Source organism: Glycine max, chromosome 10, assembly GCF_000004515.6.
Source record: "Glycine max cultivar Williams 82 chromosome 10, Glycine_max_v4.0, whole genome shotgun sequence".
Lineage (NCBI taxonomy): Eukaryota > Viridiplantae > Streptophyta > Magnoliopsida > Fabales > Fabaceae > Glycine > Glycine max.
The window spans coordinates 50,665,390-50,682,402 of record NC_038246.2 but is presented as its reverse complement, the minus strand read 5'-3'; the positions used below and the strand labels follow the sequence as shown (position 1 = coordinate 50,682,402).

General features: G+C 32.8%; 1 protein-coding gene across 2 annotated transcripts; it reads right to left on the bottom strand.

Moving 5' to 3' along the window:
• Positions 1-1,515: 1,515 nt before the first annotated feature.
• On the bottom strand, positions 1,516-15,414 carry LOC100801124 (myosin-11). Of its 2 annotated transcripts, XM_003536693.4 has the most exons (24): positions 15,146-15,414; positions 14,049-14,445; positions 13,596-13,697; positions 13,369-13,512; positions 13,145-13,295; positions 13,007-13,034; positions 11,745-11,910; positions 11,587-11,650; positions 11,441-11,454; positions 11,271-11,355; positions 10,240-10,343; positions 9,945-10,083; positions 9,647-9,765; positions 9,232-9,384; positions 9,020-9,109; positions 7,999-8,076; positions 7,272-7,430; positions 6,720-6,926; positions 4,713-4,918; positions 4,465-4,600; positions 3,274-3,403; positions 3,039-3,185; positions 2,677-2,744; positions 1,516-2,567 (listed from the first exon to the last, which is right to left on the bottom strand). In XM_003536693.4, the coding sequence occupies exons 2-24, from the start codon at positions 14,427-14,429 to the stop codon at positions 1,908-1,910; spliced, it is 3,531 nt and encodes a 1,176-aa protein (XP_003536741.2). In that variant the 5' UTR covers positions 14,430-14,445; positions 15,146-15,414; the 3' UTR covers positions 1,516-1,907. The 2 variants fall into 2 exon arrangements, with proteins under 2 accessions (XP_003536741.2, XP_040861950.1); XM_041006016.1 differs by lacking the exon at positions 15,146-15,414 and having other exon boundaries at positions 13,596-13,699; positions 14,050-14,159.
• Between the last annotated feature and the right edge of the window lie 1,599 nt (positions 15,415-17,013).

Below are 17,013 nucleotides of genomic sequence, written 5' to 3'. Positions count from 1 at the left end.
GTCACGCTCATTCACAATGTGAATTTCAACTTATCACTTATCTTTTTTATTTTAATTCTTTATTTTTGTTATTTTTTATTTTTATCATCTTTTAATTTAAATCTTTTATTTTTATTTTTAAATCTTTATCTTATCTAATATATTTCTTTTATTTTTATCTTTAAATCTTTATTTTATCAAATCTAATATAATTGGATCAGGTCACACAAATACGGGTTGATCAAACCTAATATGGGCTGTGGGTAACCCACGGATCCTACGGGCCAAATCCGCATAGTCTGTGGGTTAAGCGGGACGGGTTCAAAAATATGTCATGAGCATGAACCGTTTAAAAAAATTGGTCCGAAACCCCCGCGGACTGCGGGTCCCGCGGGCTAGTCCATGAACCTGGACCCGTTTACCCACCCCTAAATTTGATTGATCATATTTGTATAAATTTATAACACCTAACTATAATTAATAAGTGTCTAAGAAAATGTCTTACTAATATTTATTCTTATATTATAAATTTAACGAAAGAATTCTAAAAACTATCATCTTTTTTAATTAAGTCACCTTTGATTTTATTTTAGTTAAATTACTCAATTGGTTCCTATAATTTTATCATTTTTATACTCCTTATAATTTTTAAATTATAGGGACTAAAAAAAAATTAAAATGCAAAGAACTAAAAAGAATATTTTTAAACTACATAGATTAAAAAAAATATAAATTATAAAGACTAAAAATATCACTTTCAAGAATTAAAAAGATAAGAATCATGAAATTATAGGAATCAAATGATTAATTTAGCCTTTTATTTTTTATTAATATTTTTAATTTCTATCAAATATTATTAGACTTAGACTTAGTTACTATTTTAATTCTCTAATTTATTTTTAAAATTTAATTTGATCCTCTTATTATTAAAAAATTAATTAATTTTTTTATTTAAAAAAAGTTCAATTAGTCTTTTATTTTTAAAATTTTCAATTAATTTTTTAAAAATAAATTCAATTTGATCTTATTTTTCTTTCATATACTCCAAAAAAATATTAAGTTTGATTTTAACTGAGACCAAATTGAATTCATTTTAAAAAATAAAAGGACTTAATTGAAACTTCTAAAAATAAAAAGACTTGAAACACTTTTAAAAATTAGATAACCTAATTGGACCTCATTAAAAAAATAGTAATTAAGAAAATATTATTACCTAAACTTAATTAATCTCAATTTAAATTTTAAGAATAAACTATATTAAACTGAAATTATATATATTTTTTAAGATTATAACCTGAATAAACCATCATTTCTTTGTTCTTCAAAATTTAAATTAATATATCATATCAAATCAAATGAATAAATAATCACTTAATTCTAATAATTTATTTTTATACTTTTTTCTTCAATTTTCAAAACTGTCTTTTAAGCTTACTTTTAAATAATGAGAATATTTATCATGAATAATAGATCTATCACAATTTATTCTTTTTTTTAAGACATGTAATGTAATTTTACCGTATCTAAGAATAATGATAAAAATAATAATTTTATTATTATTATTATTATTATTATTTACAGTTACATTTATAAATCTCACTTAAATGTAGAAATATCCACAACCCGTGTAATGCTGAAAAACTCGCTATTTTTTTTACATGCAATTCACATACCAAGGCGTGGGGTGATGATTTACATGACTCACACGGTTCGTATTGAGTATCTAACTCCACAACTCGTGCAGAAGTTTCTCATACATAAGAGTGGCTAGCAACAGCTAACCTAATTACAGTAAACAGTAATTTATTCGCCCTACTCCTATCGTATCTTTCCTATTGTATTTTCCTCATTTTCCGATATATAGTTGGCAATGCCCTTAAAACAGTGCATAGACCAAAGCCAAACCCCAATAAGATAAAATAAATAAATCAACTTATTCTTGTACTATTCCTTCTTCCCCACCAACTTTTCTTCACTTTCTCAATCGATCCATCTTCACTCCCAAGTTTATGTAAAATGACCTTTGTTTCACGTAGTCTTGCACCATAATCCTTTTTCCAAGCTTCAAACATTTGTTTTAACCTTCTAAGCTCTCTATCTGGGTTCAAACTTGCTTCAACTTGACCAGATTTTACCTCTACCAAGAATTTAGAATCATCACCAAACACTTGACTCCTTTGCTCAAATTCTTCAGCCAACCGACTTATAACACTCAAACCAGCACTCATTGATTTTGCCCCATTGCTTTCTTGGCGCCGGTGATTGGTTCCTACATCCCAGCTGAAATCCCTGTCATCACTTGCATTAACAGAAGCATCTGAATTTCTTTCAGAATCATCCATAGCAAGGCTCTTCTTTGCAATAGAGAGGCTAGATTGTAGGGACCTCATTTGTTTCTGCCATACTTCTTCCATGGATTTCATCTTTAATTCATATTCAGACCATCTGTTCTCATACTGTTGAAGGCGTTGGTGAAGAATGTCATTTTCCTCTTCTTTCTCTCTCAGGGCAGCTTCTGCCTTAAGTACCCGGCGCTGTAATTCAGCCAGGAAAGATGCCTTCACCAGAACCTCATCTGACTCATTAGTCTGTTTTAGAAGTTCATGATTGTAAGTATCACAAAGATGAAAATTTTACAAGCAACCAATGACAATAATCCTTTTAAAACATAGCTTCCAAAATTAGAAAAGAAAGTACCTTAATGCCTTGAGATTTTGATAGTCCTATATCTCCTGAGCATCTTCTGACTAACCAACCACGAATAACTGCAAAATGCAGTAAAAACAAATGAAAACTTATCCAATATCATTGAAAAGACAGCTGACCACACATTACAGTAAACTATAGTACTACGAAATGTATAATTATCTTCCATAATAAAATTTGGGAATTTTGAAAGAAACATTCAGTGCAACACCTATGCTGAAGAGAGAATGGCAAAGAGAACTGATAATTTTTTAAAACAAATTTTGGTGCCCTAAATACTTTGTGACTAATTCAAATATTTGAATATAAAAATAGTAACATTTATCTTTGCATTTTGAGAACACAATTCTTACATGATTGTATGACAACTGCAGCATCATTAATATTTTTCATTCTGTTCCTTGAAAATACTGTTTTCATCCGCTTTTGTATAATAACAGCAGCCCTATGTCTCTGAAGCGAAGCTGCATATTCCTTTCTGCTTTTCTCTCCTCTAATAACTACATGAACGGGTAAAAAATAGTCAGTCAGTTAGACTTCTCAAGAAATGTGTAAGGCTGAAAGAATTAGGTGAGAAAAAGAAAATACATGATTGGAGAGTAGTGATTCCTCTCCAAAGCTCCTTGCGATAACAACGAGCTCGGTAACCCCTGAAGCAACTTTGCACACGCAAAACTCCATGCAGGGTACGATTTCTGGTATCTTCAAGCACTCCAATCTGCAATCACAGTCAACGCAGCATATTAAAGAGACAATGCAAAAGAGAGGAGTAAATAAAGTTTAAACTTAGGCCTTGGGAATAAAACTATTTCAACGACTTAAATACATAACACAAAATTATATTGAACACAACAAGGACTGGCTTAAATACAAGGACCAGTTTTATAATGCAAAAGAGAAAGCAAAGTCATGCGAAAAAACAAATAAATCAACTCAGGTACTCAACCCAAGTACCCAACCTGTTATATTTTTCACTTGTCGGACACGATGGAAACTAGTTTCCTTTATGTCAAGATACACAACAGAAACTATCTTGACTTGATCATGTCAAGATATGCAATGGAAACAAATTTCTGTTAAATATTTTGCCAAGATACTCAACTAAAACTAGTTTCCATCAAGAATCTGTATACACAACAGAAATTAATTTCCGTCAAAAATATTTTGTCAAAAAAATAATTACAAAAAAATGGGGGTGGGAATATCAAAAAGTGAGTATCAATATCAACAACAACAAAGTATTAACAAAACCTAATCCATAAGAGTTTGACTTTGACAGCGGAGGGCCTATCACAACCCTCTTCTCCTTAACCCGGGCTTGGGACCAGCTATAGGCGGATGACTAAACAGAAAAGACACGGTGTAGTTCATTACAATAACTTTATAAAGGAACCACCTGATCAGAATAGAAGTTGAAACTCTAGTTCCTTCAAATCCCAAATTACTAAAGCCCAAAACTCCATGGCTTCTTATTAAGTAAAAACTAATTCTCAGATTATAACCCTAACCGCAAATAACATCAATCTTATCATTTTTTTTTCTTCATTACACTTTCACCATTATACCATACTTGAGTAAGATGTTGAGCACAATTTCTAAAAGTACATGATCTAAATAATATTTCCTTCACTAATTCATTTTCAATTTGATGTTAACAAAATAGTTAAAGCCATAAAAATTGCTGATTCTATAAAATCATTACAGTTACATTCATTTGCCACAACAATTTATATGAAATGAGAATAATTCGTGTAAAAAATTTTATAGACATCTATATACCTGCCCTGTTCGGAAGAATAGTTTTGTGTAGCCAACTTGATACATCTCAGGCAAAATGTTGAACTGATGAAGAATAGCAACTGAAACACTAAGTGGATCCTGAGAGGCAACATTTTCAAGGAGAAGAAAACCATATCTGATTCACCGCTCCCAAATCAATAACAGAAAAGTTAGAAACGTGCAAAAAACACTAGGATGGGGACTAATTTGAAAGGATATCAATCACCATAGTTTCTTTGTTGTTCTACCTTCTGGCAAACTTTTGGTGAGACACTCTAGTAGGAAAGCCCGATCTTGATATCCGAACCACTTCCAGGACCCCACAACATCTCAACTGCTGCAGTACAAGGCTTTGCTCATATGATCCAGGTGATTGGAGGTTATTGGGCTTAATGCAGCGTATAAAATGTGGTGTAGTACTCTCTAAACGTTGCATCAATTGGAACAATTGTCCCTGGGTGCCAACAGAAATAACTTATAAAATCATTTAAAGCAAGATAAGTAACCTAAGTCCCAACCTATCAAAATAACCCCTGAATATTTAAGCTTTGTTTGGTAGGAGTGAGATGGGGGATGCAGAGTTGATAAAGTATTTTTAAAAACGAATGGTTTGATACATTATTTTCACTCAATTCCACTCCGGTACTTCCATTTTCACTTGTACAAACCACAAAAGTTGTGTAACTATATGTATTTCATTCTACTTTGATAACTTAAACCAATTCACAATTAAAACATATGAATTGAATTGATTATTTGTACAGTTAAAATGTTGGAAAAAGCCACATAAATTGTGGTATTCCTAGATAGAGAGGGTGTGGTGAAAGTCCCACATGGCGAGTAGCTGTGGACAAAAAAAGGGAACATGTTGAAGTCCCACATCGACTAAAGATAGTGTCAAGATAAACAATATAAGTAAGAAGAAATCCTCACCTTACAAGTCGGTTTTTGGAGTTGAGTTAGGTCCAAACCCACATTTTAAGATGGTACCAGAACCTATCCTAGAGCCTATCCTAGATCCATTAAACGGGTCATCCATTGTATTATCCAAGTCTGACATGAGCTAAAGATAGTGGAAAGATAAAAAATATAAGTGATGGACAACCCTCAACCTTTGAGCTAACTTTTTGGGTTAAGTTATAAAACGCGTTGTTTTATTATTTCATGTACATGAGATAATGCAGCCTACGAGCTAAATGCCGTAGTTCTATAATTACCATTCGCCACAACAAAAAGATAACATGGTCTATGTGCACATAGTGAAATGAAAGTTTAATTATAAAGTTATTATTCTTGAATGCAAGTTTATATGTAGTTCTAAAATTTTTCAAGGGATTATACAATAGTTTCTAAAAGCAAGTTGTATTTATTTTGCTTTTATTTAATGTCATTTAAATTTTTTTTGGATGTAAAGACTCATGCTATGTTGTGCTCTCCTTCTTATTCACTTTGTATTTTATGCTCTCACTAAGTCTTCGTGACTTATCCCCTTATTTTATTTTATTTTATTTTCTCATATACACAAGTAGTGGGGTAGCTGACTTCCTGGAATTTGCTGACTTACCCAGAAATTTGATTATCTTTTGATAGGCCTCCATTGCATTTGATGAAGTGTTTTTCTTTTGTGACTCTAGTATAATGCAGCTATAGGGATAAGGGTAGTAATGGATATAGAGAAAATTCCTTTATTTTGAAATTTAAATGATTCTCTCTTATAGATATGTTGATGATGTAATTATGATGTTTTGAGACACTTTGATGATTAGTATTTATGACCAACATCACTATTAGTTGATATTTTGGACAATATGTCGAGAGTCTATGTTGTAATCTGTGACCTTGATATCTAATTGTTAGATCGGGATATATATTTATATACAGATTTGTTTGGATATATTATATGTTTTTACAGGTTATTCAATATGGGTTAGGCTAGCCAGACTAAGGAAATTATAGTCTATGCGTCGGTCATGGTCCAAGAGTGGGTCATGACAAGTTAGACCTAAACCTGCATTGATAAAAGAACTAATCTGAAGCATCTTCGTTGACAGGCCATGTCACACTTATCATTAGGGTCATTAATATTTAGATGAGGCTGTCCTTTTTCAAGCTGTGGATGCAGTATTTTTGCATGGTTTACCATTAATAGCATTAAAAACATATTGAATAGAAGTCAGGGAAAACCAAAATATTAGTTTACTTAAGTATTAGAACATTTCAAGCTTTAGAGAAAAATCATAATTAAGGTTATGTACCTTGAATTTTGTGGCAACGCTTAGCTTTTGGGAATCTGCCCCACCTGACTTATGTAAGGGACCTACTACAGGCTTCTCAGATTGAGTAAGCATATGGGATGCAAATAACTTGGGAAGATGACATATGCTTGAGGATAGAAGTTGGATGGAATCCAAGTGCAAAAGGTCCCTGTTCTTTTCCAGGAATCCAGATGTATCATAAGTGACCTGGAGAAGAACAAATGAAATTATCAATTAGTAAGGTAAGATGGGCAAACTTAAATTGGTAAGAAAAATTATAGTATTTGGTAATTCAAAAATATTAACAATGAAAGTTTAATCAGAATCATGGTTAGTAAGGTTATAAGTAATGCATGGATTCAAATATAGTGGAACAGTGTCTTTCTATCCATAAAACTTAGTTGTATTACATTATATAACCCACACCAGAATGTCAAAATGGATGTCATTATAATGCAATCTTAGACGCATTCATATCAAGGCAATTTACAATCACTTTGCATAAACAGATAGAACCAGCACGGTGTTGCATAAAAATGACCAGATTAATACCTCCCCTGCATAATGACGCACAGTAAAGGCTTTTTCTCGTTCTCCTTTGAAGCATGAATTGGAATTCAAATGCTGCTTAAGCTTGTTAGCAAAGGTTAAATCTGTGCCATTAGGGAAAGTTGACTCTTCATCTAACAGGGATAGTAGCCCGAGTGGTTTCTGCACATGTCACAAGCAAAGTCTAAGACAGTCGAATTTCCAATTTCTAATCATTATCAGACATAACGTTTTCCCACAGTTGAAAAGAAAAATATTAGCCACAGACTTTATCCTCTTAACATTCACCTTAATATCAGACATCAGTGCCTTGTGAGGGAAATAGGAGTTAAAGCATAACAAATTAACCAAGTAGTAATACAAATGATATTAATAGTTGGATTCATATCAACATTGTAAAATTTTAAACATCAGTTAAGGAACTCTGAATTAACAGAATTCACTCCAAAAGCCCAATAGATGTGCTTCAGTCTCGCAAAAAAAAAAAAAAAAAACTAAAAAGCAGCAGCTTTAAACAAAGCTTCTACAGAAAATCTCAACAAAATCATATCCCAGAATATTTAGTTTAACAGCAGTAAGAAACAGAATTGCATATATAAGCACTACATATGGCCCACTGAAGAAGCAGATTAAGTTTTCCCTATTGCCTTTGCCTCCATATTCTAATTGTAATAAAAACAGAGTAAAGATTACACAGAAAAGGTCAAAGTGGGGCAAGGGAGCTCTGTACCTTTTCAAAAAGATTAAGGCAATCTTGATTGTCTTCAAATTCAACTTTAGCCCAATCAATTCCATCTTGGATATATTCCTGAAACAAAATTGTAAACAAGCAACAGGCATAAGCAAATGTTTAGTTTTTGGAGGTAATAATAGCTTTTTTTTTCATTTTAGACATCAACTTTCAACTTTCATTTGATGGTCATCAACTTAAATGAGAACTTGTTTAAACATAAGCTTTCCAAAACTACATCAATATACTGATCACTCCTGGAAAAGAATTAAGATCAACAACGACTAGAGGAAGTTGAGTTATGTGGTCCTGAACAAGGATATTTGGGGGGTAGTTTCTGACATGAGCCCAATAAGGAACCAGGGAAGATTGGTATTCAGCTTTTTCTACCAACATAAAGGGGAAATAGTAGTAGCCTAGTCAGTTTCAGCGTGTGCGGCTTTGTTAAACCAGTACGGAGTGTGGACTGATTAGTGTTAACCTCTAGGAAGTTTTTGAAAAACGAATTTAAAATGCATTAGCATGGGGGCCAACTCCAAAGGGTAACCTGCCACCTAGGCTTATCATGGGTGGTTGAAGTGGAAAATATTCAGTCCTCCCAGTGTATTCCCTCCATTAAAATTATCAAACCAACTATGTATGATCATGTTTTTCCCAATTTTATTTTCTTTAAAATAAAAAAAGAGATAAAATTATCAAATTAAGAATGATAGTTGTCAAAGTAGGAAGTACAAAAGTATCAGAAATTTGCTCGTTGAGCTGGGTGTAGATTTGGCCAAAGACAATTTATATTTTATAGACTTAATTTATTACCCTAGATTAAAAAAAAAGAAACAAAGCCCTCACTGGTCACTGCAAATGTTGAAGAGCTAAGAGTTCAAATAAAAATGTTGCAGGTTTAATATTCACATTTTTAATGGGAACTTGCAAATTTGAATGAAATTATTCAGTTTGGCTGATAAAATGCTATGCACCTATTCTTCATCCACTGTTAAGCAATCAGTTAATATGTGGCACATACCTCCTGTTCTAACTTGAATAAATGACGATTGAAGTGTTGTTGTAATCTCTCATTTGCATAATTTATACAGAACTGCTCAAAACTGTTCCTCTGCATGCATAAAATCCACCGCATACAACAGAGCAAACATTTTAAAAAATTAAATAGGATAAGGATAGTGATAAATACACACACACACACATATAAAAGATCTGTCATATAATATAACATACATTGAATGACTCAAAGCCATAAATATCTAGAATGCTGATTGATCTGCCAGTTCGTCTTTTGCCAACCGCGAGGGATTTGTTTATTTGTTCAACCAACCAATCAAACAGACAAGCATATATTGACTTCGCCAAAGCATCTCTCGCATCAATAGCCTACATGATAAGACAAGCAACAATCATTCATATTTAGATTGAGTGGAAATTCCAAGAAGGAAAATCCAATGAAGCAATGTCCATTACCAATGAAGTTTTCTTTTGCATTCTATTACCTTGTAACAACAAATTAAATGAATTGGCATATGCTGATTCAGAAACTCAATATAAATTTGTATGCACATCTTTCCCCTTGGGAAGTTGCACTTTTTCCAACCATAATTATAGACAAAGGTAAATGTCAACACTGTAGTCATTTTACCTGAGATAGAGTCAACTTCTGGACAATAATATCATTACCAACTTTCATTTTGCGAGTTGATAAAGTCAACTTCAGGTCTTCAATTTCACAGCCAATTAACTTGGCAACAGTCAACAGCCCTATAAGAAATCAGGAAACAAAATCCATTTTTAATTGAGATATTAATTAACATATAATGCATTAAAGCATCTAAAATAAGGTCAAGACTTATATGCACCAGAAATTAGGTATCAAGAGCACAATATCAAGCAGGAAAAATCCTATGCTTTAGATTTCATTAGTAGCACAAAATTCTTACCCTCATCCTCAACAGCTTGAACATGATTTTCATTATCTACCACAGTAAATGATATGTTTCCTAACCATAATACTGCAGCAAGCATTGCAAATACATTCTCCTGGTCTCCTTTGCTAATGTGGACAACATCCAGAGCTTCCTGGAAATTAAAAATAGCATGAAAAAAACTCATGTATGTCAAGCTATTATTTCAGACTCAAACCATAAGACAAAATGGAAATTGTAAAAAATCATATATAAACCTATGTGAATGCAGATCATTCATAAGCAAAAAGTGATGAAAAATAATGTGTACCTTAACTATGCGAAATTCTTCTGCATCATCAACTCCCGTAATTGAATAACAATTGCTCTGCCTCAGATATTTATAGTCTTCAGCACTTAGTAGATTTAGCTTCTCTGCAATACAAAATCAAACATCAAACAACAATGAAAAGGCAAAGGCTAATAAACAAGAATATACAACTTAATGAGTTAATATTATGTAGAGGAATATTCTAGAATAAAAAGCTTATATCATTAGTGAAATCAAATCCCATACATGTGAGATTATGTTATAATAAGTATCCTCATTAGTTTGTTCCAATCCTGACCCGATTAAGGAGAGATCAAAGTCGAATGTCTAATTGAGAAAAAGGGGAACTAAATGCCCATTTGACTCAGATTGTAGAGGAATGAATAGTAATATGAAAAGAAGTAATGCTAAAAGAGTTTTTTTGAGTATTACAAATTGCGATAGCATTTTTTTCATGTTACAAGGTTTCTCCACACTCTATTCAGTGTGAGCCTAATCCTCACTCAAAATATTGAGCCTTACTGCAGAGACCCTCCAACTATTGAACTCATGCTATCTCCTTAATAAAAACGATAAAGCAACCCAGTTTCTTAAACAAAAGGAAGAAATTCACTTGCAAGTAACAATCCCACCCAAGAGATAAGGGTTGGACATTAAAGGAAAAAACTGAAACCAAAATTTACAACTAAAACAACAACAAAAGAACCTTATCCCACTAGGGGAGGTCGGCTACAAGAATCACATTATGTCATTTGGCACAGTTAAAAAATAAAGTTTTAGAAATATTATTAAATTTGAGATCTCCCTTGATGATTTCCTCTAACATCCTTTTTGGTCTCTCTCTTCTCCTTTTCCTAAAAATCATGCAATCTACTCTCCTAAAGAGTAACTCTTTCAAAATAAAATAACCATTATTTAAAGAGAAATTCTATGTTCTTCAAGGCCATTCTCAAATAAAAAGTATGCCAATAACCCACCTATGTAACAAATACATATATTGGCAGATACAGAAGGTAAAAGAATCCACTTACCCCTAAGAGATGATGGTGCTCCAGCACATAGCTGATAAAATATATGATATGACCTTTCCCCTTCGTTGCATTGGACTACTCTAGACTGTTCACATACCAAGTAAAACAAGGGTCAATCACATAAAATGGACACATACTGAAATGTAAAACTAGCTCAAAAGAATGAATACCTTTTCCAGCAAAACTGTTTAGGGTATGGTCAAGCCAGGAGCATCACATGGATTCAATACATGGATACAAATATTGACATAATTAGTTGGAAACTTATAGAAGAAGCAAAGACACAAGCTTTCAATCACATCCTGCAGAAACTTACATGTTTGAATATTAGCACCAGATATTTTTCCAGTTTCACTGAAGTGAATCTCAATGAGCTTTCCCTGTAACATTCAATCAAATTATGAGAGATTTCAGCACCAAAAGTTCCCTAATGAATCAACTAAAAGAACCAATAGGATAAATGGGAAATCTTACAAAACGACTTGAGTTGTCATTTCTTAATGTTTTTCCATTACCAAAGGCTTCTAGTATTGGATTAGTCTTTAATATCTCATTCTCTATTCCACTTCCACCACCAAGGGCAGCCAAGTACTGCATTGCTATTTTTGCCGTCTCAGTCTTCCCTGCTCCACTCTCACCACTGAATATGTAGATGAAAAGAATTATTATGTGTCCCAATTAAAATGCAATTAAGGGGCACACAAGGTTAAGAAAACGAAGTTATTAATGCTGAAAACTTCAGGCAACATAAAGAAGCATTTGTTTCCATCAATGCTAATCAAAGAATGGAAAATAGAAGCTCATCCCTAAATTATATTTGTCTTCACCCAGTAAAGCAAAGTCCCTTTGTTACATGAATGTTAAAGCATCAACAAGGATAGATAGACAGGTGAAAACTGAAAAGTATCTCAATCAGAGACCACAAGGGAGACCCAATACTAAATAAAATGCAAGGTGAGTGTTTAAAAGTCAAAACCAAATCCATGCATCTAGACACTTGAAAGTTGAAATATTAACAGAAAACAAACGAGAATTATGTCTATATGACATGAATATCAAATCAAATTTATGAACAATATGGAATATACAAGTTTCTCTTTAGTTTTTCAAGAGAGTGAGGAAAACTATAATATTATATAATATGGATAGATAAAATCTTTGGGAAACTAACAGAAAAATGAACCAATGCTAAAAATATTTACAGCTTAAGGCATAAGAACATTTGACCACTCAATTTGCTACTCATTCTTTGAACATCAACCAGCAGAATGGTTAATCATTCATGAACTGAATATTTTTACCATTAACTCGTTTTTAATATCTTTTTCCTAAATTATTTTAGCCATGATTCAGCATTTGATCCAAAACATGTGCCAGATGAAAGAAATGACTTATCTCTATATGAGATTTTGAGTAACTCTTATACAACGAAAAGGCTTACTAAAATCTCCAGAAACAGAGTGCAGACAAGAACAAAAGCAATAAGCATGATATATTTTGGTTCAAAACCTTGAGTAAAACTAAACTGGGCCCCACATGGGAGCCTTATACACTGGACCATCCTTTAAACTTGAGAGAGTAAAACATAAGACCGGCATTCAAGCAATACTTTCACAAGTTGCAACTGAAATAAGAACTTAGATTGAAGCATCTAATAAAAAAATAAATAAAGAAATGCCAAATAGTTCATGACAACCAGTTGCTCAGAAAAGAAGAATTAATCAAAAAATACTGACCTTATAATTATAGACTGATTCACTTCATCTGTAAACAAAGCAAGAGACAGAGTACAAAGTTATAGCTCAAAACAAATGGAAGCAGTATAACTTTTGAAAGTTCCTCCATATATATATGTAAATGTAAGGAACAGTTACCCCGTATCATTTCTCGGATGGCTGTGTCCGTAATTGCATATACATGAGGGCTTTCAATTGATTTACACTTGTAGGCTTCAATGTAGTCATTGCCATACAGAGGAACTTTCTTAAAGGGATTTACAGCAACCAAAACAGGCCCAGCTTTCGTCTGAATTGAACACAGTATGTTATGATTAGGAAACAAAATTTAAGAGAAAAACTAAAGTGATATAAAGACTTACATAGATCATATTATGATTGTATCTATATTGCAGGTTGAATAAAACTGATGGTTCGTTTAAATAACTTAGTTGCATGAGGTCATCCACCCCATCAAGAATATCAGGATTAGCTGGCACCAAACTCTCCTCTTTCACCTTAAAAACCTATGATTAAGGGGGGAAAGAGTACTGTTAATCAGACCAAAAGAGAACTGAACATTCTTGAGAAATATAGCCACTTATCTTACTTTCCCATTAGGCAGTGAAATAACAGATTCGTCTCCAGAAGTTGTTATTATTTTTACCAGCTCCCAATCCCCATTTGGTAGTTGAAGCCATGACTGAAGCTTCTGAAATAGTGAACTTCAGATATAAGAGAAAGAGACAAATATTTTAAACTATCTATTAAAGAGAGCTCAAACAAACTTGTTAAACAAAGGACTGATTTGCTTTAATGGAAATTATCTTCTTTTTTAATTTTTCTAAACGTCTTATCAAAGAAATGAGGAATGCATTCCCTCCCCAGCACGGTACATCCACACTCAGACATTAATAGAAAGAAAATGTATCAATTCCATGAACATGTTCTTCGAGAAAAATGAAAGTATTTGTCCAACTGAAGGACGACATATCAGGTACAATTATAAACTGATTTCAAAACCCAGCAGCAGAGTAAAACTGAAATCCAAAGCCAAAATTACCTTTTTTGAACCATAAGGATTTGTATCATTCCACCTGCTTTCCCTTGAGGATGTCAAAAGCGGGAGGGGGGGCAACGAAACAGATACTGAGTCTTCATCTGCATTAGATGGCCGGTCTTTTAATGATCTACCTTTTGCACCATACGGCGAGTCCTCATCAGAAAGATCCATGCCACCAGCACGGCCGTTAACTTCTTCAGAAACCTCCCCTACCTGTGCACCATTTTCAAGGCCATTTGATCCAATCGGATTGTTGCGTCTGAATTTAACATCTCCATGTTTTTCCACAAGAACGGGGTTAGGATTATTAGCAAACTTGTACTCAGGAGGCAATGATTTGATGGAGTGAAAGGCAGGCAGGACAGTGGATGTCTGAGACATCTTCCCTTATAGACTTCTGCCATAACCCAAAAAGGTTACCATCAGGTATTGCAAATTGCGAAAAAGCAAAAAGTGATAAACATTTTTTCAAAAACAAAAAAGCTAACTTTCCATACAAATGGGCCTTTCAAACTTTAAAACAAGGCCCCAATGAATGACTTAATCAGGATAGCATAATGGAGAGGGGACCCTAGCTCCACATACACACTCTACTCTCTACTCCCTAATCCATTGCTCCAGGCTTTAAAGTAGCCGTCAAATCGACACGTTGAACCTCATTCCAAGCTGTAAAATTCAAAATCATGAACCTAACACAACCATGCACCCACTCAGCCTAATCCCATGGACCCAAACTTAATGAAGTCCCTTCAAGGTTGAAAACGTCTTCCACCTTCAACCTTTCTTTCTTTCTTTTTCTTTTAAAAATACTGCAACATTAACACAGAAACAGATCTTTCGTTCTGCACTTCTACTCAAACATCAATTTCTAAGTTAGTAAAAATTATAAGCATTGAAATTTTTTATAAAAAAAAAAAACAATAAGTTGAAATGCCTCACTTAGAAACTAAAAATCAAGATAATAAAATTTCAAACAGCAATCCTCATTATCTTCAAGTTCTCCTCGTTTTACGTGCCGAGAACCAAAGAACGCTCAAAACACAAACACGAACGAAATCAGCAACTTAATCAGATGCTCGTGAAGCGGATACACTAACCTCAGAAGACGCAGAAGAAGACTTGTGAAGAGAAATGACAAAGACGAAGAAGATCTTGCAGAACGGAGTTTACGTTGGTGGAATCGTTGAGCATTGAGCGATTCAGAACTCAGAAAACGAAGAAGAAACACAATGTGTTCGCGGAAGAGCCTCAGCCTCACAAGGCCACGTTTGGTTCCTTACAATGTATGGAGAAGAAGAGAAGATGAAAAATTTGAAAGAAACAGCTTTTTTGGCTTTGCTTTTCACACTTCCTACTTAGCATAATAATCACACAATTTTTTAAAAGGATTAAAAAAAAAAAGGAGGGGAGGGAGTTTAAAAAAAAAAAAAACAAAAGAAGCTTTTTTTTTATTTAATAGTTTAAAGTTTAATTCCTGGTCTTGACCGATTCAATTCAAATCAATTCTTTCCGTTTCTTACAAATTTAAAATTTAAAATTGTTTTTGCATTGCGCGTTTTTCCTTGCCAACCGAATTTGAAGAGAAACTCAGTTAGTACTAGGTACAATATTTTCGCTGGAGCTTGGGAATTGACGAAAATACCCTTGCAGGTGGCGGCTTCGGGACTCAATCAAGGGTACTAATGAGTAATAATAACGGGGAAAGTTATTAGTTCCTCACTTACTTCCCTGTAACTAGTTAGATGAGAATTCACAAATATATTTTTACTAATTGATAAATATCATGACTTGGTAGTTATTTTATGCTAAATTTAACCAATAACTTGTTTGTTGTTAAGTCTTACATCGTTAATTTTTTTTCCTTTAAGGTAGGATTCCACCATGTTGTTGTTTGGTGCCTAAACAACTTATTTCCACGTTTCTATCAATTATCAATAAAGTAACTAGATAGATCACAAAAATGGCTTGGATGATAAGTCACATTAAAATTGTTTTCTTATATGCTATGTAAGCATTTTTTAAAAATACATGTTAAAATCTGCATTTTATATTATGCTATCCCCAACAAACTACAACCTATGCTTAATTACAATGTGTGGTGACAATGCATAATCATCTTCGTGGATGTTACTTTAAAATATGCAGTGTACATAGTCTTTAATTGACTAGTTCCTGATGCCGAAGTACAACCACTCTACATTTATGAAATTTAGGTAAATGAGTTCTGCTATCACATGACAATATTAAAAATTGTCAATTCTTTTCCATTGAAATTATTTTAATATATGAAATAAAAAAATATTTTTTAAAAGATTACTTCTGGGTAAAGAAAATTCAATTAGATTAAGAATATTACAATGCATAATGAAATGGTAGTACGCTTTCAGAACAGATAATTTTCCTACAAACTAACACACGTATATGTAGCATCTTTTTTCTTACTTACATGTTTTTTAGGAGTCTTAAAAAAAATAATACGGGACATATTAGACGCTAACGAGGACAAAGAGTGATTGTCAATGTAAAAAAAATGAGACATAAGCAATGAACTTTCGACGAAGTGACAAACTTCTCATGGAAGGATATATAAATGAATCTTATACACACATGAATGAGAGAGGTATATAAGCCATGTAGGTATAGAACTATACGATTAAAAATAATCTAAAAAAATTATTAGTGTTACCTATATCAATAAAACAAGTATATTTTTTAATAAACCTAAGAATTTCATGATTAAGTTATTTATTTTAAAGTTTAAAATAGATGACATCTTAAAAAATTTCTCAAGAAAAATGTGAGTGATAACAAAATATACTAAAAAAAACTTATAATATTTTATAGGAGCAATCTTCAATTCACAAAATAACAAGTGCGAGAATAAAAATGACAAATGACAAATAAGCTTATGAGTTAAATAATTAAATTTATATATTAAAGAAAATCTTTTAAAAAAAGATATGTG

Excerpts from the sequence above, each read along its gene's own strand:
- LOC100801124 (XM_003536693.4), bottom strand. The coding sequence starts at position 14,429 with ATGTCTCAGACATCCACTGTCCTGCCTGCCTTTCACTCCATCAAATCA. Across the intron at positions 13,698-14,048 it reads ATCCTTATGGTTCAAAAAAG|AAGCTTCAGTCATGGCTTCA; the intron begins GTAATTTTGGCT and ends TCACTATTTCAG. Across the intron at positions 9,385-9,646 it reads AGAAGTTGACTCTATCTCAG|GCTATTGATGCGAGAGATGC; the intron begins GTAAAATGACTA and ends CTTATCATGTAG.